Below are 24,294 nucleotides of genomic sequence, written 5' to 3'. Positions count from 1 at the left end.
CAAGTTAGACGGGTGGTCAGAAGAAATTGGCAACAGAACCCAGCCCTGCCTGGACCGTCCTAATCGGAGCACACAAATGCTGGAGAGAGTCAGGCTTTGCACTCGCTCACATGGGTCCGCATCCTTGGACAGGATCAAAGCCCTGTCACTTTCGGAGTGTGTGGTATCTGCTGTCTCTTACTGCACTGGTTATCTGTCTATTCCAGTTCTGATGAATGGTTCTGACTGGGGAGCAGCATCATCTGAGCTTAGAAATGTCCTCAGGGCCCTGTGGGCTTCCCTTTGAAAATGAGAGCTCTTGAATCTTGCTCCAGCCTTTTGGAGGTTGCTTTCTCTGGGCTGGGCTCTGTTTTTTTTTTTTTCTCTTGCTGTCACTGTGTAGCTTTTGATCAACGCTGTTGGAGGAAAGGAAAAGCCCCTATTCTTTTCCTGGGCATGTGGAAGCCCAGTGCTGCCCAGAATTCCAGTAGCCCTTTGAGTTTTGGAATCCTAACTCTTAATAAGTCAATAGACTGCTGCATCTTTTTTACCTATGTAATCTTTTAAATTGGTTTTCATTATTTAAGTAGTACAAGTATAATAATACATGAAAATATTCTCAACTGAAAGGCCTTCTTGACTAAACTCTTCTTCATGCAACAGTAGTTCCTGGGGGAACCCACTGACATCAATTTGACATAACTTTGGCTCTTTCTCTACGGATACTTGCATGCCTGTGGATGTCTACATGCAATTATATAGTTTTTTGGTGTTTGTTTTCATAACGATGACATGTTGTGTATGCACCTTACTCTTTTCATTGTCTTGAACATCTTTCAAAGACTCTTCATTTTCTAACTCATGATTTTTTTTAACTACTGCAAAATATTTCATTGTAAGGATGTACCATAATTTATTTTCCCTCATAGAAATGCTACAGTGAATGCCCTTATTTATTTTTCTCTGAGTATATGTTCAGTGTTTTTCCAGGATATAGTAAAGAAGCACTTGAATATATATATTGTGTCATTATGCTGGAGGTGTTACAATTTTTAAATTACTTCTAATGGCAAAAACTACAATTACTTTTTTATCAACCTAATATATTCTGTCGCAAAATGGCTGATCACAAAAGGATTACAATAATAATAATATTGTTATTCCTATGAATGGTGTATGCAGGTAGCTATCACTTATTTGTTCTGCTGATATTATCCACTTATTTTGAATTTTGCCTATTTGCTGGATGAAAATTGGTATTACCCTCCTCATAGGTTTCACTTGCATTTCGCCGGTTGCTAGTGGGGTTGAGCACCTTTTACAATGTTTATTGGTTGTTCATATTTCTCCTTTGCTAATCATACGGCTCTTAAATTTTATACTTAGCTGTTTTCTCTTTGTTCTCTCTGTAGTTTAATTTTGTTAATGATGTGAACTAGAGATTTAATTTTATGTTTTACCAAATGAATAGCCAACACTATGTATTGTCTGTTGTGTTTTGCTTATTGTAGTATATGGTATAAATTAAATACACAAGCTGGGTGCAGTGGCTCACGCCTGTAATCCCAGCACTCTGGGAGGCCAAGGTGGGCAGATCATCTGAGGTCAGGAGTTCGACACCAGCCTGGCCAACATGGTGAAACCCCGTCTCTACTAAAGATACAAAAATTAGCCGGGCATGGTGGTGCACGCCTGTGCTCCTAGCTACTCAGGAGGCTGAGGTAGGAGAATCGCTTGAACCCAGGAGGCGGAGGTTGCAGTAAGCTGAGATCGTGCCATTGCACTCCAGGCTGGGTGACAAAATCGAGATTCCATTAAAAAAAAAAAAAATTAGCCGGACGGTGGTGGTGGGTGCCTGTAGTCCCCGCTACTCTGGAGGCTGAGGTAGGAGAATCGCTTGAATCCAGGGGGTGGAGGCTGCAGTGAGCCAAGAAAGTGCCACTGCACCCCAGCCTGGGAGACAGAGTGAGACAACGTCTCAAAAAATAAATAAATAAAAATAAAAATAAATTAATTAATAAATTAATTAAATATACAATTAACAATTATATACTTTATAATATATAATTATAACATATAGAACTATCATAGATAATTACATATTTTATTTATAGACTATATATTTTATACGATATTTATATATATTTTTAGACATACGAAGCTTATATTTGTATTATAAAGTTTTAGCAATTCAAAAATATGGTATTAATCATGAAAGAAAAATAAAAGAATGGGACAGAATTAAGACTTTGGAAGCATACATGTAAATTTAGTATATAATACACAACATCATATGTGTGTCTATAAATAAAATACATTTTATTAATTATAATTATGTATTATATAATTATAAGCACTTGAACATATATGATCTATAATTATATATTATATAATTATAGATCATAGTTCTATGGTATGTTCTATAATTATATATTATATAATTATAGATCATAGTTCTATGATATGTTCTATAATTGTATATTATAAGGTGTATAATTATTAATTGTATATTTAATTTATACCATATACTATCATAAGCAAAATATACATATATGTTTTAAATCTGGTAGGTGATATCTTGACTCACTGGTTTTATTTGTTTTTCTGACTTTCTTTTGTTCGTTTTGGTTTTAGTTGCTGTTGTGTTTACTTCAAAATTTTCTTATCTGTCATTGCTCATTGAACCAGACATTTTTATTAAAAGTATTTTAATATTTTTTTCTGTCTCATTAGTCTGTGCTTTTATCCATATTAAGTCAATTAATTTTGGACTTATTTCGTTGTTTTTTTTTCTAGCTTCTTGAGTTGAAAGTTTAGTTCACTCTTTTTAAGGATTTTTCTAGCAAATGCTTAGAAGTGTATACAGTGTCCTCTGAGAACTGCTTTGGCTACAACCCACAGGTGTGCCATGTGGCTCTCAATATAATTCTTTGCTGAAGAAATTTTTACTTTTCATCTTGATTTTTTTAATCCGAGGAATTATCTGGAGCACTGTTTTTAAATTTCCAAATGTATTTTGCCTAGTTTGTTTTTAATGTCTAATTTCGGTTTGCCTTTAGTTATGTGTTGAGCCTGTAACATTTCTGCTTTGGTATTTATTGCAATATTCTTTGTTGCCTTAAAATCAGTTTGAAAAGCTGTCCCATGTGTGTTTGAAAATAACTTATGGTTTTGCTGTGTAGAAAATTTGTGTCTTTTGCTGTATAGACACAAGTTTTCTATACATCTATTAGACCAAATTTGTTAACCCTCTTATATAATCTACATTCTTTCTTATTTTTGGTCTACCTGACATCTATTTTGAGGAAGGAAGCTAAAGTCTTCTACTGTCATTGTGGTTTTAACAATTTCTTCTCATATTTTGATTATTTTTTGGTTTTTACTTTTCCAGGCCATGTTATTATATGCATAAACATTTATTTTCTTCAGTCATAGATCATGTAAACCAGAAGTAAATATCAAATAAACCAAATCTTTCCTCTATGAAACAACCGAACAACTCTCTGGCCACTTTCATCCTTTCAGCATAAATTCTATTTTTTATTATTAATTTATCTTCTTTCTTTTTTGTTAATATTTGCCTGAAGCTTCTTTTCAAAATCTTTTTTGTTTTTGACCGTTGCTTGTTTTAGGTGTATCTATTATATTAGAATATAGCTACAAGGTCTTTTTTTCTTTTTTAGACAGAGTCTCTCTCTGTGCCCAGGCTGGAGTGCAGTGGTGTGATCTTGGCTCACTACAACCTCCACCTCCTGAGTTCAGGCGATTCCCTGTCTCAGCTTCCCGAGTAGCTGGGACCTCAGGTGCCCACCACCACACCTGGCCAGTTTTTTTGTATTTTTTGTAGAGATGGGGTTTTGGCATGTTGGCCAGGCTGGTCTTGAATTCCTGGCCTCAAGTGTTCCACCTGCCTCAGCCTCCTAAAATGTCTTAATTAAAGATAAAATTCCATATCTTATAAGTGCCTTGAACCCATTCACATGTAATGTGGTTGATGATATACTTACTATCTTAATGCATGTGTTTTATTTATTGTGCTTGTGGTTGAAAACCATCTTCTTCATCTCTGGATCATCAGAGTCAACCAGAGGGCTTGGCTCCAAGCAGTAGGTATTCGCCAAATGCTCATTGAATAAAAATGTCCTTGATCCTCTAATTCTGATTTGATATGAGAAACAACTTATGGCAAACAGCTCAGTTGTAATGGGGTTGGGACTAAAATTCAAGTTACTGTTGAAAGACATTTCAAGAAGTATTTAGGTTATATTATTAAATATTAGACACTTTCTGTTTATATAGATTTAACATACAAAGATTTTAAGTTTTCTGTATATGTGAGGTCTCGTAGTAGTTCCTGCTGAAAATGACAGGGGCGCGGGGATAAGGGTCAAGACAGTATCTCAGGACTGGAGAAGGAAATCTAAGATATTGTCTCCACCAGCCATACTCCTCATGAGCATGTGCATGGAAGGACATTTCCCAGCCAAAGTGAATCCCTTTATTTGTTTTAGTTTCAGATTTGATTCTCAGATTTCTTTGTAATTCCAACTGCATCTACCAAAGTGCTATATAACTTTTTTATTTTAAGCAAATAATATTATGGGAACATTATCTTTATTGCAAAGTGCTCCTCCGGAAGAACCGCTATGCTGGATAAAGACAAACATTTAATTAAGGTTATGTAAGAGTGACATCAGGATGGCTCACAACCCCATTAGCCATTATTTTCTTACTTTAATTGACAAAGAAACTGAAAAAATAAAAGAAGCATATGTTGTGCTTGAATATGAAGAGTACTAGACTAGAATCCAAGGCCTCTCAGATTTGGCTGTGTCATTTGGACTCATGAAAACACCTCTGGAATTCTCTTTCAATGCAAAGTAGCTGGACTAGTTGATCTCTCAGGTTTCTTCCAACTCTAAAATATTTCCAGTCTGTGCCTTGGAAACATCTTATGTGAAACTCTAGTAACGGTTCACCTAATTGGCACCCTTAAAATTCTGCCTTGAGCTGCTTACAACTCAAAACAAGTTTATCTTACTCAGTTTTTAATTATAAACCATCCAGATTTCAGAACCGTGAGTACTGGTTAAAGCATTGAGGTGTGCTTTTGAAGACATGACATATGGCAGTTACTGAGCTGAAAGGATTAAAGCTGCAGCTTCCCCAGTTGCTCTTCCTCCATGAGAGCGGTGCCTGCCCCCAGCATTCTGTGGCACTTGGAAGACAAGACAGAGGCCAAATGCAGCTTTTTACCCTGGGCTTCCCTCTACAGTGTGGAAATCAGGTTGCTGCTTCTTTCCTCCCTGAAATGACATGAATTTGCAGCGGATGGTGAACTGAAGAAATCATAGGAGGCACTGTCTTCTTGCCTGAATTTCAGTTGGAAGCTTGGAGATTTGGGGTTCAACAGAGATAAGGAAGTGTAAGCCTTCATCCTGTCTGGTGGTTTGTGATCACACACCGCTCTGCGCTGAGGCTAATGGCCATGATCAGAGTTTACAAAAAAAAAAAAAAAAAATACAGGTTGCCCAGGCAAATGGATTTCCATACCTATAGAGAGCATACCTTTCTCCATCAGTATTTCTTCCATTCTTCTAAAAAATTAGTTTGGGCTCTAACAGCCATTCCCATAATATTTACCTCTCCTTGGAGAATGCAGATAATTTGAACAGCGGTTTTAAACTATTTTTCTTGGAATGCAGAAGTTCCGATAAGCTCTTCAAAGACCCCTGAGGGCAAGAAGAGGGAAGGCAGTAGGCAGGGCTCAGGCCCTCTTTAACACAGACACATATACACAAGTAACACATTTGCACCAACACTGGAAGGAAATTCAATATATTTTAAAATGACTTTAACTCCTAGTGGTGGAACTATAGACATTTTTTTACAGCCCTTCCCTAAATGTTCATATGTGTTTTATATATATGTGTGTGTCATGTATTTGTATATGTGTATGTACACATCTATATATAGAAACATACATATATATGCATATTTGTACATGTAGGTATATAAGTATGTAATGTGTACATATCGGTACATATATGTGTGTGTATGTGTATACATCGGTACCTATATATGTATGTGTATATCTATATAATTTTTCCTCCAATAGAAACTGAAATAAAGAATGACTTTTTAGATTGCGAAAGTAAATTGTCTGAGTTCTGCTAAGGAAAAAGGGCTTCTGCTTCTGCTGCCTGTGAGGACTGTGCTGTCAGCAGTCACGGCCCCTCAGGCCCTGCACCTCAAGGCAGAGCCCTCCCCCAGCCACGGCCAGCTCTCCTAACCGAGTGTCTCTTTTCCCCAGAATGGCTGCAGTCTGTCCAGGCCACGATGATCCTGTCGATCATCTTCAGCGTTCTGTCTCTGTTCCTGTTCTTCTGCCAACTCTTCACCCTCACCAAGGGGGGCAGGTTTTACATCACTGGAATCTTCCAAATCCTTGCTGGTAAGTTGTGGATGGTAAAGTCCGTGTGGAAGCGGGGCCTATCCAAATCTGTGGAATGATTAGTTTAGTAGAAAGATGTGGCCTCAGAATGGCTGATGTTCATGAGTCTCCCCATTGGATGCTTTCCATAAAGTGAGTGTGGGTGCTTGTATGTGTGGGTGTGTACGTATATGTGTCTTAGAACTTGGGACTTAGAACTCTCTCCTTCTCCCTGGAATGAGATGCTTATGAAAGAGAACTTAGAGAATCTGGAAGGAAGGTCCTCACCCAAGCCAGGCGTATCACCAAGAATGAAATGGCAATCTGGACACATAATCAGAGGTGAATACTGAGGCTATCCATAGTGCAAAGGTCAGGCTTGAGAGCTGTTTCCTGTAGATTACATTATGCCTCCAGAAAATGGCCCCGATGTGCTAAGAACTGGCAAAGTTGTTATCAGGTATGTGTCTTCTACCAGCAGGTAGTGATGAAGTCACACTGACATTTTCACCTTCCTTGCTTCCAGTTCCTAGATTCCACTGGGCTTTGATTGACTGTGGTCATCCTCTGATATCTTCATTTTGTCTCTCCTGTGTCACATATTGTCATTTCCAAACATGGGACCATGACAACACATGAAAACACATGAGAGGTCTCCTTAATCTCCTCCCCAAACTGTCTTCAAGTTCCCTCATTAAATACATTTTAAATATGCACAGTGTGCAGTGACCTAGAAACTTCTGTTACACAGGGTGACATCTTCCAATATTTTCCTGGATTCTGCCTAGCATCTTGCTTCATTAGCTCTTATATGTCTGTCTGTTGACTTACTGTTGACGGAGCCAGCAGGGCATTGGACAGAAGTAAAAGCCAGATGTAGTGGTGGATTTCGTGGTCCAAATTCGTAGATCACAAACTTCATATGTACCAGAGCATGTCTAGGTACTGTGAGATGTTCTCAATTCTGACCCTCTGAGAGGGCAAAGGATGTAACATCTCTTCTCTGAGTTGGTTGTCAGAATGCCTGTAGTACCATTTCACCACCCTGTGCTCAGGAGCAGTCATTGGAAGGTTGAAAGCAGCCCATGTGTTTTTGATGGATATAATGTCTTAAATAGGGTTGTATGGGAAGACATAGCCGGAAGTTAGAGTTGGTGACCTTGTCTAGAAGCCAGAGAGTTCCCCTTTCCTGAAAAAAGGAAGTAAATGATTAACCACTTCTCATTAAATACTTAAATACAACATTTCAATACTCACGGTTTTGAGATTTCAAAACCAGACAATGTTTTGCTACTTACCCATGTCTTATGACACCAAGTCAAGCTCCTGGATGGTTGCCGGCTCTGTTAAATGACTAATTATGCAAGGAGATATCATTTCTAGGTACGTTAAAGTGAAGAGTTATCCTTACCCAATTTTCAGTTGTAATAAAGACAACTGTAACATATTCTGGGGTTTCTTTCTTTTCTTTTTCTTTTCTTTTTTTTTTTTTGCTTACTTGTTTTAGTTTGATATCAAATCAAATAATGATCATATCCATTGCATCAGTAGATATGCCCTCAAGATAATATGGATTTAGAACCAGAAGTTTCATAATGTATTTATATTGAAATGTTAGTTTCATAAGCGATGATTGGGTTTTCATGCTCATGTGTGAGATGTGCCTCTCTCAAACCTTGTTATGATGTTGGCACATTACCCATCTGATGTGAAAAAAATTACATTTTATTTGTACAGGCTCATTATTCTACTGATGAATAATTTGAGCCCACCAGAGGGTAAATGAATGCCCAAGGTCACCCAGTTTATGACAGGGATGAGTGAGTGTTACGCCGAATATAGTGAGGTACTTCTCCATATATTTTAAAGACAGAATCCACCAAAAAATTTAAAGAACACAAAATCCGAGGCAGAAGCTCTGGCTTTTATATTATCTTTTATTGGAACTGATTTACAGTGGAAGGTAAATGCAAATTTGCATCATGTATTATTCTGAAGTTCCAAACAGCTGTGATGAATACAAGCCTGTAGCATAAGACCCAGTCACACTGAAAATATGGAGCCAAGAAGAAGCAAGCTGCTGTTGAACGGGCTCCTTGGGTTAGCTAGTACCTTCATCTTCATTCATCCTGCTGAGCTGTTTCAGCTTTAAGTCCTTTAGCAATGTCTTTTTAGCAACATCATTACATCATTTTAGGCCAAAACTCAAAGTTCAGAGATAAGAACACTTAGGTCACTCGTGTAACTGCACTGTGTGTTAAAAGTATTTCAGTTCAGCCAAACACTCTTCTAGGTATTGCAATTTAAGTACATTTACTAATCCACTCTTGCTTCACTATCTTCATTCTCCTCCCAAGTCAATACAAGATGTTTAGAACTGTGCTGGAAGTGCAGAATTCCGAATGTAAAAGCACATGACTTTGTCCTCTTTATCCCCTTTACATTTAACTGCTTACCTCTCATGAGACTGAATTTTCAGTTATCTGTTGGTCCACATTTGAGTACGAAGTTATCTTGAATTTGAAATGCTGAGCTGTAATAGCGGTTGTATTTTGTAAGTCTGGAGAGTGTCCTGTCCTCCATTGTTAATCCCAGTCAATGTCATCTGAGAGTTGGTCTCCAGGGAACCTCAGATCTCTAGGATGTTGCACTGGAAATGGTTGCAGGGTCTTTCCACTAATGCTGAGAACCGAAGGAGTTAGGAACTCTACTTGGAGATTTCCTGGTTCTCTTATCGTGTAACAGTTGTAAGTCAATTTTGTCATAGGGTTTTCCGACTCACAGACTAGTAAGAAGTGATTAAAGAGCTAATTAGAGTAGGGTTGCTGGAGATGAGAAACCCAGGTTTTGAGAAAACCTGGGAAGTGACAACTTAACATCAAAGAAGTAGTTAGAAAAGCTAAAACTGACAAAGAGAAGGAAAGAAAAGAAAGAAGGGAAAGAAAGGAAGAGAGGGAGGACAGAAGGAAGAAGAAAGTAGCTCCACACTCATGGGATGTAAAATCTACGCGCGTGCATGCCTGGCAAATGCCTGTCCAATGCACTGGAGCATTTTAAGTGGAAGCCACTAGAATCTCTGTGTAGTCTCCGGAAGTGGCTGTTATGGGCTGCATTATCTCTGCACAGCTTCCTCTTGGTGGACCCCGCTGTGGTCTTTATGGATGGCACACATGAGCTTTCAGGAAAAGCACACGAAAGACGTTAGGGCTCTTGGAGCTGACTATAGGTTTGGGAGTTGTCTCTGTCTCCTTGCTCTAGATTACAGCTCTGTGTGTCATGTGGGGTCTCCATGGTTTGCCAAATCATCTCTTCCTTGCTTAGCCACCAGGCTCACAGTTAGGAACTATCTCTTCTTGATTGCATTAGGTTGGCTGCTTCTTAAATGCATATCAAAAGCCTCCTTCCTTTAGTTCAATGCTTTCAACCTGAGCAGTGCATCAGAATCACCTGAGGTCCTTTTTTTATTAAAAAAGTGATAGTGGGCTGGGCGCAGTGGCTCGTGCCTGTAATCCCAGCACTTTGGGAGGCTGAGGTGGGCAGATCGCTTGAGGTCAGGCGTTCAAGACCAGCCTGGCCAACATGGTGAAACCCTGTCTCTACTAAAAATAAAAAAATAACCAGGTGTAGTGGTGCGCACCTGTATTCCCAGCTACTTGGGAAACTGAGGCACAGGAGAATCACTTGAACCCAGGAGGTGGAGGTTGCAGTGAGCCAAGATTGTGCCACTGCACTCCAGCCTGGGTGACAGAATGAGACTGTCTCAAAAAAAAAAAAAAAAAAAAAAAAGACAGTATTCAGGCCTTATCCCTGGAGACTCATTTAATAGTTCTGGGATGGATCCACTGCCTAGGTGACTCTGATGTGCATTTAGGGTTGGGAACCACTGACATAGCCATTAAACTGTCCCTAATCCCACTGTAAGATTTTCTAGGATATTTCCCCAGAAATAGCTAAACCAACTTCTTAGAGAAGGAACATCCTGATCATGTGTCTGGACTTTGGAGTCATTCTTATTTTCAGAACCTATAGCCATCTATTCCTAGACAGTAGTTATCCGTGCCTTAGCTCTGTTGGGTTGGGTCACACTAGACTGGAAAACATCTAGAAATTAACCTAGAAACAGACCTAAAAGGAAGATTTGCACGTTTTGATTTATTTCACTGCTTATACCCAGCATCAAGCTCCATGTGGGGCACACAGAGGAGCCTGAATAAAACTACTGGTTGGATGATTAGATAATTGTGTTCCCTTAGCAGAATCAAACTCAAGTCAAATGTGTAGTTACTGGGATTAAGAACAGAAAGAGTAGAGGGGACTCCTGAGTGAGTTTCACTTTCTCTTTTTGTTATTGTTGTTCATTTGTTTTGTTAATAAAAGATCAATATAGCCATAGAGCATTTAGAATAAAAGGATTTGGGCCAGATGTGGTGGCTAATGCCTGTAATCCCAACACTGTGGAAGACTGAGACAAGAGGATTGCATGAAGCCAGGAGTTTGAGACCAGCCTGGGCAGCAAAGCGAGATGCCATCTCTACAAAAAATGATTTAAAAATTAGCCGGGTGCCTTGGAGCACACCTGTGGTCCCAGCTATTCAGGAGGCTGAGGGAGGAGGATTGCTTGAATCTGGGAGGTCAAGACTACAGTAAACTATGATCAGGTCTCTGTGCTTGCTACAGCCTGGGTGACAGAGAGACCCTGCCTCTCTAAGAAAAAAAAGAAAGAATTTGATGGGGGGAATTAATAAAAGTTCAGTGCCATCCTGTTCACAGTGATTCAAAGATGGCTTATGTAGAATATCACATTCAGACATTTTTGTTAGGGGTAAATGATTATGGATGTCTCATTGGCCATACCCAGATCAGAGTCAATGCTATGGGTGGCTTTCTAGGCAGCAATGGTCACTTGATACTGAAAATGAAAAAGAAGTGGGCTTCAATCACAGAAACACAGAGAAGCTTCTTACTTTCAGAGGAACAGGCCTCACAGCCTCTTCCTGCCCTAGCTTATCGCCCTGAGGATGAAGGGGGTGGGAGACAGAGGCACCCACTCATCAACCCAACATCATAGCTGCACCTTCCAGTGACCACCCCGGTGGTCTCACTGACATCCCTTTCCAACCAACTTCTCTCTGGCTTCTGCCCCAGGCTCTCAAATGAAAGTGCTTTTGCTGAGGTTACCAAAGTACACTTTGAAGTCTTTAATTTGTTGGATCACTCTGCTCCTTTCAATACTGTTAGCTACTCACTCTTTGAAGCTTTATTCCTCTGGCTTCTGAGACATCGCTGTGTTCCCACTTGCCTGAGTGAACACACCAGGCGGTCGTGCTGGCCTCTCTTCTATCCCTCGCCCCACAGCCAGCCTTCTACTGAGTCCTGTGTTTGGTCAGCATCCTCCATAGGCATTACACCTATTTCTTTTGTCTTGACTCACTAACCCCAGTGCAGCTATGCAAAGGCCTCCTCATGCACCTTCCAGCTACCTGCCTTGTCCCTGCCCCCGAATCCATTTTCTGCACTGTGGCCAGAGTGATCATTCTAAAACATGCATCTGATCATGTTTCTCCTCTGCTGAAGGTTCCTCAGAGGCTTCTCATCACAACTTCCTTAACATGTCATGTAAGGTCCTCTCTTTCCTGACCCTTAGTGAGCTATCAGCCTATTATGTGAGAGTCCATGTGGCTTCTCCAGTTCCCCAGTATGGATTCAGTGCCCGTCTATGCTCTTGGGGCAACTGGTGCATTTCCTTCCCTCTCTCGAAATTCCATCGGGCGATCTCGAAATTATATGCAAATGTCTGTCTTCTAGACACACAGTCCTTAAGGTAGGAGCCGTGTCTCACTTACCTTGGTGCATCTAGAACAGCAGCTAGCAGAGTGCCCGCATGCAGTAGGCACTCATTAAATGTTCACTGAACCAAAGGGAGTGGAAATGATAAGGATGTACTGGAAATTCCCTCAGCTGCTTCCTTTGACCTTGGCCCGTTGGGTGCTCCCTTCCAAAAGCTCTGGGCTCTAATCACTCACGTGGAGTTGCAGTCACTGTTCAAGGAGCTTAAGACTTTCTCTTCAAAAGGGCTTTAGGGAGAACTTGCAGGAAGTTGTTGCAGACCTAGCCATCCTGAGACAGGGAGAAACTCTTGTAAGTTGAATGCCCAGCATACATTTGTGTTGTCTGGACAGGGTCAGTGTCCTTCTGCTTAAAGCCGACCTATGCTCCCAGACTCAGGCCCCTCCCAGGGAGTCCCGGTCATTGCCAAAGAGCAGAACATCTGCCTGTGCCTCAGGGTCTCACTTACCCTTGCCACAGGGACCTGGTGATGCATCTCCACCTACTGGTTGCTGAGAAAGTGAGTGACAATCCACTTATTAGGAGGAGTATTTGGCTTTTGGATGACTACTGGATGACATTAACTGCCTTGGGTTGCAGACAGCAGGAACCCAGCCGAAGAATCATTCTTCTCTCTGTTTCAGTGTACATCTATTGCTTTACATGCAGACAATCTCGTAATAATATATTCCCAAAAACATCAGTCTCCTGACAACAATCATATAAAGTGTGTATCCTCTCTTTGGCTTTGTAGGTATCTGAGTCTACCGCTTATCACTGTTCAGCTTAGAGTCATTCATGGCTAAGATTCTACTAAGATGAGAGTCATATGCTGTCCCTCTTGTTCAAGGATGGAATCTGATATTTCCTCTTAGCCAGTGAAATCGGGGAGTAGTTGGTCCACTCAGCTCCCGAGGCATTTCTCATGCCAGATCTGGTTAGACAGCCCATTTAGGAGCCCTGCCTGCATGATAGTAAGTGTTGTCCTGCCCTAGTAGCACTCTGTTAACACCTTGCTCTCTGCCAAGATCACGTTTCCTTTTTTATAGCCCTGCCCTCATTAGATAAATCAGACAGAGCCCAAGAGACAACTTCAGTATGTCTTTCTTTTTTTTTTTGAGACGGAGTCTCGCTCTGTCGCCCAGGCTGGAGTGCAGTGGTACGATCTCGGCTCACTGCAACCTCCACCTCCCGGGTTCACGCCATTCTCCTGCCTCATCCTCTCGAATAGCTGGTACTACAGGCGCCCGCCACCATGCCCAGCTAATTTTTGTAGTTTTAGTAGAGACGAGGTTTCACCGTGTTGGCCAGGATGGTCTCGATCTCCTGACCTCGTGTTCCACCCGCCTCGGCCTCCCAAAGTGCTGGGATTACAGGCATGAGCCACCGCGCCTGGCCAACTTCAGTATTTCTTAAAGACAAGAGTTAGCACTTTGGAGAGGCAAGCCATGGAACAGTGGGACAAGATAATTAAGGATCCTGGACCTCAAGGCAAATAAAGTGTGTCCCCAGCAGATCAAAACTGCTGTTTTCCTCAATCAACAATTAACCAGCGATGATTTCGCTCCTGACATGGCCATCTTTGCTGTTTTCTGAACTTCCTGTAGGTGGCAGGTCCTGGATGCTGCCCCATCTTGGTTCCAAGACTATTGTATGGCTCTCTTGACAGGGGCCAATCAAGCGGGAGTTTTCTCCTCTGAGTTGCAGGAGGACAGGCTTCACAGGGTGGTTCATGTGGCGTATTCCCACTTCTGTACTGTCCTCAAACAAAGTTGCAGTGTCCAGTAAAACAGTCAGCCAAATAGCAGTGAGGTTGATTATGTGCCGGGGGGGGAAGGGGGGTGGCGGTGGGGGGCGGTGTGCATGCATTGGGAGCTCTGGAACTGCATGAATCCCACACGGCATACTGGATTTATAATAGAGTCACTCAGAGCTTCTCAAAGACCCTGTTTTCAGGGAGGAAACAGACCAGGCTTTGTGCAGCTCCAGGCTGGGGTGCTGACATCACTGGACCCCTCCTCGTGGGGAAGCACTGACTGTCACGTGGGCTGGGGCCATCAGTTTGAGTGTGGCTGCTCCACAGGGCCCAAGGTGGAGGGTCTTTCTTCTCTTTCCCACACCGAAGGGCCGCACTGGTGGGCCAGGGAGGGTCGCTTGACCTGCCTGCGTATCCAATGCCCTTTAGCCTTCTTTGGGCTTCAGATGCAACCTTGGGGCACCCAGGGAAATGGAGCTTGCCTTTGATCATTTTCCCCCTCCACAGCGTGGCTTCCCACTCGTACTGTCTGCTGCGTCCTCATTTCTTCCTCACTTTCTTTTTTCCCCTCCACACATTTCTTTGTCTGTTTGGCAGTGTCCATAGTCATTGCTTGCTTCACCTGGTACGTGGCAACTCTGCTAGGGGGACTATAGGCCCTTGTGGTCTGCATGGAGCTTAATCCTTTTACCATGGCGTGACTCCAATAATGATAAAATGTCACTTCACTTCCATTGGCTTCAGGTAATGCCACTACTCATTTGTAGAGTGGCGCATAGATTTCCAGGGGCTTCCATACCCAACCACCCTTGCAAAGAGACAGGTAGGTTTTTCTTGTAGCCTGAATGCCTGCTGGCCATGTAGTGTGGCCTGGGAACTGACGATAGTTAAAGAAAGAGAAATAGGGCAGAAAAGGTAAATAAAACCCTCAGAGATTAAGGCCTGGATGGCCGAGATTGGAAGTAGAGAGCAAGTCATTTTCCTTGTTCCCATATTTTTGAGCTACCTCCTTTCAATTCTGGACCTGGAAGTAGATTTCTTTCCAGAGGTAGAAATGTTCTTCCTACCCAGCGTTTGTCAGCATCTGGGGTGGCAAAGACGGGGCTGGTCTACCATGGACTCTCCCTCACCCAGCTTGTCCCTCTCCTCCCCCAGGTCTGTGTGTGATGAGTGCTGCGGCCATCTACACGGTGAGGCACCCGGAATGGCATCTCAACTCAGATTACTCCTACGGCTTTGCCTACATCCTGGCCTGGGTGGCCTTCCCCCTGGCCCTTCTCAGCGGTGTCGTCTACGTGATCTTGCGGAAACGCGAATGAGGCGCCCAGACGGTCTGTCTGAGGCTCTGAGCGTACACAGGGAAGGGAGGAAGGGAAACCAGAAAACAGAAAAAAAAAAAAAAGAGCTAGCCCAAAATCCCAAACTCAAACCAAACCAAACAGAAAGCAGTGGAGGTGGGGGTTGCTGTTGATTGAGATGTATATAATATCTCCGGTTTATAAAACCTATTTATAACACTTTTTACATATATGTACATAGTATTGTTTGCTTTTTATGTTGACCATCAGCCTCGTGTTGAACCTTAAAGAAGTAGCTAAGGAACTTTACATCCTAACAGTATAATCCAGCTCAGTATTTTTGTTTTGTTTTTTGTTTGTTTGTTTTGTTTTACCCAGAAATAAAATAACTCCATCTTGCCCCTTCCCTTTCATCTGAAAGAAGATACCTCCCTCCCAGTCCACCTCATTTAGAAAATCAAAGTGTGGGTAGAAACCCCAAATGTCCAAAAGCCCTTTTCTGGTGGGTGACCCAGTGCATCCAACAGAAACAGCCGCTGCCTGAACCTCTGTGTGAAGCTTTACGTGCACACGGACAAAATGCCCAAACTGGAGCCCTCGCAAAAACACGGCTTGTGGCTTTGGCATACTTGCCCTTACAGGTGGAGTATCTCGGTCACACATCTAAAGGAGACATCAGTGACAACAAATCTTTGAAATGGTGCTATGGATTTACCATTCCTTATTATCACTAATCATCTAAACGACTCACTGGAAATCCAATTAACAATTTTACAACATAAGATAGAATGGAGACCTGAATAATTATGTGTAATATAAATGGTTTATAACTGCTTTTGTACCTAGCTAGGCTGCTATTATTACTATAATGAGTAAATCATAAAGCCTTCATCACTCCCACATTTTTCTTACGGTCAGAGCATCAGAACAAGTGTCTAGACTCCTTGGGACCGTGAGTTCCCAGGGCTTGGCTGGGTCTAGACTGTTCTGTGCCTCCAAGGACTGTCTGGCGATGACTTGTATTGGCCACCAACTGTAGATGTATATATGGTGCCCTTCTGATGCTAAGACTCCAGACCTTTTGATTTTGCTTTGCATTTTCTGATTTTATACCAACTGTGTGGACTAAGATGCATTAAAATAAACATCAGAGTAACTCACTGGTCTCTCTTGAGTTTTTGTGGGGACTTGGGTGTGGGTACAAGGTGCCTGTTGGAGCAGGATGAAGAGCTTCAGTGGAAAGCAAAGTTGAGCTGGAGATTTGGGTTATAGGATGGTGCTAAGGCACCAAAATCATAGCTATTTTACAAGCTACTATGAGCACATGGTGCCTTCATGATGTCTGTGCAAACGTCTGCTAATTGGAGACAGTTGGGAATTGTAGCTGAAATGGAAGTTGTAAATGGACTGGAAAGAACTTGAATATTCATTTAATTCAGCCCTCTCTGGTGCTCTGTTGTCTGATGACCCACATGGAAAACATGGAAGCATGTCATGAGCTGCTGTGATATACTGGGAATGTTGGCATAAGCATCTCAGATCCCTAACCTTGAGGTATGATATGGTGAAAGGTCTGAATGATGGTGACTCAAGGCCACTCTTGCAGATCTTGCAGATAAAACATTGGTTGGCACCAACTAAGCTCCTAATGCCATCCTGAAGGAGAGAAAAGGCCACCATTGTCACCCAGCTCCGGGTTTCTGAGTTGTGTCTCTTGCGTCCCTATTTTTACCCATTGACCTTTTATTGTGTGTCTGCAAAATAACAAGCAAATGATGCACTTGATAGTCCTTCATATGTTTTGTGCAACTATTTTGAATTGGGTACCAAAGATAAAGAAGGAATGACGTATATCTTAACATCGAAAGGTCACATTTTAGTGAGAGGTACAAGTAAACAAGTGACTATATTATAATAGGGTTAAGAGCATAGAAATGAGAGCCTGGGTTTGAGCCTGTCCTTTGCTCCTTACCAGCCATAGGAGCCTGGAAAGGTTACTTAAACACTAAGATTCAGTTTTCTCATCTGCAAAACAGGGATGCCAATACCAAGGGTATAGGGCTGTGGGGATTTAAAGGAAGTTATATGGATCAACTGTTCAGCATAGTGACTAGTACCTAGAAAGACTCTTAAGGATTAGAGTGGTTATCACACATGTTACAACAGAGGTGTATTTGAAAGAGCATGAAGGAGAGACGTTGACTGTTATGCAGGATTCTCAGTATCAGTCTGCACATTGGACTCTCCCATACAGGAATTCCCATTAGAGATTTGGATTCCCTGTTTCCATGATGGGACCTAGCCTAGACTGTGAGGTTTAAAGAACACTTCTGGTGATTACAGCATGCAACTGGGGATGACACCTCTGAGCTAGTGCAGGAGGCCTCATACTTCAACATGCTAGTGAATCACCTGGGAAATCAGATAGCATGCAGATTCTGAAACTTCAGGCCCAGGTGGGGCTTGGTATTCTGCATTTCCAATTAGTGCCTGGGTGAGGTGGATGCTGCTTGTCCACCGACCACACTTTGAGTAGCAGGGGCCTAGCATAAAGCCACCTTCAGGCACCTTGTGCTCTTCTGTCTTCGGCTGTCTGTGACGGCAGGACTTCTCTTCTCTGAGGTTTTCAGTAGTGACCTATTACTCTGCTTTTGACTCAGATAGTTTTAAGGTGGCACAGGTGGCCATGAGATGCATGTGAGATTAAGAAAACTAGGAATTTTATTTCACAAGCTGTACTTTGAAAACATACACTTTTATTTCATAAACTTTTCTAACATTTCATTAAAAAAAATATGAATAAAACAAAGAAGAAAACCAAAATGGCCCTTAATCTCCCTACCCAGGTAACAGTCTTGGCATTAAAAAAAAAATCATATATCTAGGATTATAACATCCTATCTTGTATCTAGAGGGAAAAATACAATTTGAAAGCCTCTTTCCCACCTACTCACAGTCTCTCGCCAAAGGTAACCATAAGACAGAGTTTCTTACGATTTTTTCCAGGAAAAAAAATTGCCCACATATGTACATCCATCTATGTATTTTTAAAATGTACACAAAAGTGATCATACTACTCACACTGTTTTGCACTTTTCACTTAATGATAAAAATTTCAGATCATTCTATACCATTCTATACCAGCATATACCTCATGCTTTTTAGTGAACACTATTTTATTCTTTCAAAATTAGTATTTAATTGTATTGTTGTACAAACCTTTATTTAATATGTTAAATAAAGCCCTCCATTGACAAACATTTTGGTTGTGTCTAGTTTTTATTATTAATCAAAATATTTCTGTGGACATCCTTATTGGTGAGTTTTTAAAAGTATGTCCAAATCTTAAATTCCTGGTAACGATGTTGCCAAAACAGAGGACATGTACATTTTGAAGAATCTAATAGGTATTTTCAGCTTAGTCTCCTGGAAAATTACACCAAGTCAGATGACAGTCTAGCCTTACATTCTACATATAACTCACGGAGTCCCCCCAAAACAGAGAAGGGTTAGAATAAAACACCTGAGTAGAAACAGCTTATCTGCTATCAGTTCCTTTGGTCATGATTGCTATTGATCTCTTATCTATGGGACAACTTCGCTTCCTTGGGAACCTGTCTGCCTTGAGGACCTGCAATGATAGAAGGGACATTATACTGATCCTCCACAAACAACAACAAAAAATTATAGAGAAATGTTATGAATAATTGTAAGCAACAAATTAGACACCTTAGATGAAATGGACAAATTCCTTAGACACAATTACTGAAACTGACTCAATATGAAGTAGGTAATATGAATAGGCCTAGAATGAGTGAAGAGATTGATATATTAATACTACTACTAATAAATTATTCACAAATAAAAAAACCCAGGCCCAAATGGCTTCACTACTGAGTTCTACCAAATATTTAAAGAAGAATTAATACCAATTCTTAACAAACTCCTCTAAAAATAGAAAAGTAAGGTAGGTAACACTGGTCTCTTCTTATGAAGCCAGTGTTCCCTTGGTACCAAAACCATAGATATCACAAGAAATAAAAACTACAGACCAATATTTCTTATGAATATGAATTCAAAAATTCTTCACAAAATAATAGCAAACTATTTCAGCTGTATGTAAAAGGATTATACACCACAGACAAGTGGGATTTATCTGAGGAAGGCAAATTTCGCTCAATATCTGAAAATGAATTCATGTAAAACATAAACAGAATAAAAGCAAAATCACATGATCATTTCAATAGGCTCAAAACCCATTTGACAAAATCCAATATCCTTTCACGATAAAAACACTCAACAGACTAGCAACGAAGGGGAACTCCCTCAACCTGATAAAGGACAACTATGAAAAATCCATACCTAACATCATGTGTACTGGTGAAATATTAGATGCTTCCTCTCTAAGATCAGGAACAAGACAAGGATGTATGCTCTCAACACCTCTATTTAACATTATACAGGGAGTTCCACCCAGTACAATTAGACAAGAAAAAGAAATACAAGGCATCCGGATTTGAAAAGAACATTAAACCTATCTCTATTCATAGATGATATCACCTTGTATATAGAAAATCCTAAGGAATCCACTAAAAACCTTTTAGAACTAGTAAAGAAATTCAGCAAGAATTAATATACAAAATCAATTATATTTGGTGAGCTGATTCTAAAATTCAAATACTTGCAATTAAAATTTAAAATTAAATTAAGAAAACAATTCTACTTATAATAGCATCAAAAAGGATAAAATAAATAGAAATAAATTTAACTAAAGAACTGCAAAACTTATACTGTGAAGATTATAAAATATTATTGAAAGACATTTAAAAAGATCTAAATACTAGGAAAGCCATCCCAGGTTCACGGACTGGAAAGCTTCACATTGTTAAGATGGTAATGCTCCCACACTGTTTTCAGATTCAATGCAATCCCCAATAGAATCTCAGCATATTTCTTTACAGAAATTGGCAAGCCAATTCTAAAATTCAAATGGAATTGCAAGAGAACAAGAATAACCAAAACGATCTTGAAAAGAAGAACAATGGAACAATGTAGCAGGATTCAAACATCTTGATTTCAAAACTTACTACACAACAATGGTAATTAAGACAGTGTGGTATTGGCACAAAAATATATGCATAAATCAGTGGAATAGGATTGAGAGTCTAGACATAAACCCACATATCTACAGTAAGCTGATTTTTGACTAGGGTGTCAAGACCATTCAATGAGAAAAGAATAGGCTTTTCAACAAATGGTGCTGGGACAAGTGAAAATCCATAAGCAAAAGAATGATGTTGGACCCTTATCTAACACCATATAAAAAATTAACTCAAAATGGATCAAAGACCTAAATGTAAGAGATAAAATTATAAAACCCTTAGAAGAAAACTCATGGGTAAACTTGCATGACCTTGTATTTGACAAACGATTCTTAGCTAGAGTACCAAAAGCATAGGCAACAAAAAAGTTGATAAGTTGGATTTCAACAAAATTCAAAATTGTTGTGCTTCAAAGAACACCATCAATAAAGTGAAAAGACAACACACCCATAGGAGAAAACATTTGCAAAGCATATGGCTGATAAGAGCCTTGTGTCCAGAATAAGCAATAAACTTTACACCTCAATGAAAAGACAAACATTCCAATAAAAAGCGGGCAAAGGCCTGGAAGAGGCGTTTGTCCAAGGAAGATACACAAATGGCCAATAAGCACAGGAAAAGATACTCTGTGCCATTAGTCACCAGAGAAATGCAAATCAAAACCATGAGATACCGCTTTACGCTCACGTTAGCCAGAATAAAAAAGACTGATAATAACACATTGGATATAGAGAAATTGGAACTCTCATACACTGCTGTTGGGAATGTGAATGGTGCTACTGCTTTGGAAAACCTTCTGACAGTTCCTCAAAAGATTAAACATAGAGTTACCATGTGACACAGCAATTCCTCTCCTAGATAAGTACCAAAGAGAAATGAACACATATGTCCACACAGAAATTCATACACAGATAACCAGCATTATTATATTCATGAAAGGTGAATTATCTAATATTATATAGTATTACAGAAATTCATGGATATGCAGCATTATAACAGCATTTATTCAAAATGTAACCCAAATGTCCATTAACTGTTGAATGGATAAACAAAATTTGGTATATCTATATGCTAGAACATTATTTGATGCTAGGAATGACACTAGAACATTATTTGTCCACAAAAAGCAAAGAGGTACTGATACGTGCTACAACATGGATACACCTTGAAAACTTTAAGCTGAATGAGAGAAGCCAATTGCAAAAGACCACATATTATATAATTTCATTTATACAAAATGCCCAGAACAGAGATATCCATAGAGAAAAAAAAGTAGACTAGAGGTTGTTTCGGCCTGGGGAGTTGGAAAGGGAATGTCAGGTTGTACTAGCTAAATGGTACGACATGTCCTTTTACGAAGATGAAAATGTTTTCATAGTCACTGTGGTGATGGTTGCAAATCCTTTAAGAAATGTGAATATACAGCGGCTGGCAAGATGGCCGAATAGGAACAGCTCTGGTCTGCAGCTCCCAGCAAGATCAACGCAGAGGGTGGGTGATGTCTGCATTTCCAACTGCGGTACCTGGCTCATCTCACTGGGACTGGTTAGACAGTGGGTGCAGCCCATGGACGGCAAGCAGAAGCAGGGTGGGGCATCGCCTCACCAGGAAGTGCAAGGGGCTGGATACATCCCTCCTCTAGCCATGGGAAGCCGTAAGGGACTGTGCCGTGAGGAGCAGTGCATGCTGGCTCAGATACTACGCTTTTCCCATGGTCTTTGCAACCCGCAGACCAGGAGACTCCCTCCAGTGCCTATGCCACCAGGACCATGGGTTTCAAGCACAAAACTGTGCAGCTGTTTGGGCAGACACAGAGCTAGCTGCAGGAGTTTCTTTTCATACCCCAGTGATGCCTGGAATGCCAGCGAGATAGAACCATTCACTTCCCTGGAAAGGGGGCTGAAGCCAGGAAGCCAAGTAGTGGTCTAACTCAGTGGATCCCACCACCACGCAGCCCAGCAAGCTGAGATCCACTGGCCTGAAATTCTCACTGCCAGCACAGCAGTCTGAAGTCGACCTGGGCTGCTCGAGCTTGGTTAGGGAAGGGGCATCAGCCATTACTGAGATTTGAGTAGGCTGTCTTCCTCTTACAGTGTAAACAAAGCTGCCAGGAAGTTTGAACTTGGCACAGCCCACTGCAGCTCAACAAAGCCACTATAGTCAGACTGCCTCTCTAAATTCCTCCTCTCTGGGCAGGGCATCTCTGAAAGAAAGGCAGCAGCCCCAGTCAGGGGCTTATAGATAAAACTCCCGTCTCCCTGGGACAGAGCACCTGGGGGAAAGGGTGGCTGAGGGCACAACTTCAGCAGACTTAAACGTTCCTGCCCGCCAGCTCTGAAGAGAGCAGCGGATCTTTCAGCACAGCACTCAAGCTCTGCTAAGGGACAGACTGCCTCCTCAAGTGGGTCTCTGATCCCCATGCCTCCTGTCTGGGAGACGCCTCCCAAAGGGGTCAATGGACACCTCATACAGGAGAGCTCTGGCTGGCATCTGGTGGGTGCCCCTCTGGGATGAAGCTTCCAGAGGAAGGAATAGACATCAATCTTTGCTGTTATGCAACCTCCGCTGGTGAGACCCAGGCAAACAGGGTCTGGAGTGGACCTCCGGCGAACTCCAGCAGACCTGCAGCAGAGGAGCCTGACTGTTAGAAGGAAAACTAACAAACGAAATGAATAGTATCAGCATCAACAAAAAGGACGTCCACACCAAAACAACATCCAAAGGTCACCAACATCAAAGACAAAAGGTAGATAAATCCATGAAGATGGGGAGAAACCAGGGCAAAAATGCTAAAAATTCCAGAAGCCAGAAAAACCTCTTCTCCTCCAAAGGATCACGACCCCTTGCCAGGAAGGGAACAAAATTGGATGGAGAATGAATTTGACAAATTGACAGAAGTAGGCTTCAGAAGGTGAGTAATAACAAACTCCTCTGAGCTAACGGAGCATGTTCTAACCCAATTCAAGGAAGCTAAGAACATTGAAAAAAGGTTAAGAGAAATTGTTAACTAGAATAACCAGTTTAGAGAACATAAATGGCCTGAAGGAGCTGAAAACCATAGCATGAGAACTTTGTGAAGCATACACAATTATCAATAGCCTAATTGATCAAGCAGAAGAAAAGATATAAGAGATTGAAGATCAACTTAATGAAATAAAGCATGAAGACAAGATTAGCGGAAAAAGAATGAAAAGCAATGAACAAAGTCTCCAAGAAATATGGGACTATATGAAAAGAACAAATCTACGTTTGACTGGTGTACCTGAAAGTGATGGGGAGAATGGAACAAGTTGGAAAACACTCTTCAGGATATGATCCAGGAGAGCTTCCCCAACCTAGCAAGACAGGCCCACATTCAAATTCAGGAAATACAGAGAACACCACTAAGATACTCCTCGAGAAGAGCAACTCCAAGACACATAATTGTCAGATTCACCAAGGTTGAAATGAAGGAAAAAATGTTAAGGGCAGCCAGAGAGAAAGGTCGGGTTGCCCACAAAGGGAAGCCCATCAGACTAACAGTGGATCTCTCTGCAGAAACCCTACAAGCCAAAAGACAGTGGGGGCCAATATTCAACATTCTTAAAGAGAAGAATTTTCGACCCAGAATTTCATATCCAGCCAAAATAAGCTTCATAAGTGAAGGAGAAATAAAATCCTTTATAGACAAGCAAATGCTGAGAGATGTGGTCACTGCCAGGCCTGCCCTACAAGAGCTCCTGAAGGAAGTACTAAACATGGGAAAGAACAACCGGTACCAGCAACTGCAAAAACATACCAAATAGTAAAGACCATCAACACTATGAAGAAACTGCATCAACTAACGGGCAAAATAACCAGCTAGCATCGTAATGACAGGATCAAATTCACACATAACGATATTAACCTTAAAAGTAGTTC

General features: G+C 41.1%; 1 protein-coding gene across 2 annotated transcripts in view; it reads left to right on the top strand.

Moving 5' to 3' along the window:
* PMP22 (peripheral myelin protein 22) overlaps window positions 1-16,452 on the top strand; it is a 35,717-nt gene extending 19,265 nt beyond the window's left edge. For both annotated transcript variants that reach the window (XM_017892382.1, XM_017892381.1), the window contains exons 4-5: window positions 6,293-6,433; window positions 15,150-16,452. In XM_017892382.1, the coding sequence (XP_017747871.1) occupies window positions 6,293-6,433; window positions 15,150-15,313 (305 nt within the window). In that variant the 3' untranslated portion in view covers window positions 15,314-16,452. The remainder of the gene's footprint in view (window positions 1-6,292; window positions 6,434-15,149) is intronic.
* The last annotated feature ends 7,842 nt before the right edge of the window (window positions 16,453-24,294 follow it).

The sequence above is a fragment of the Rhinopithecus bieti genome, unplaced genomic scaffold (assembly GCF_001698545.2).
Source record: "Rhinopithecus bieti isolate Rb0 unplaced genomic scaffold, ASM169854v2 scaffold_20098, whole genome shotgun sequence".
NCBI lineage: Eukaryota > Metazoa > Chordata > Mammalia > Primates > Cercopithecidae > Rhinopithecus > Rhinopithecus bieti.
Note: the sequence above shows the minus strand (reverse complement) of the source record. Positions and strands in the feature narration are given on the sequence as shown.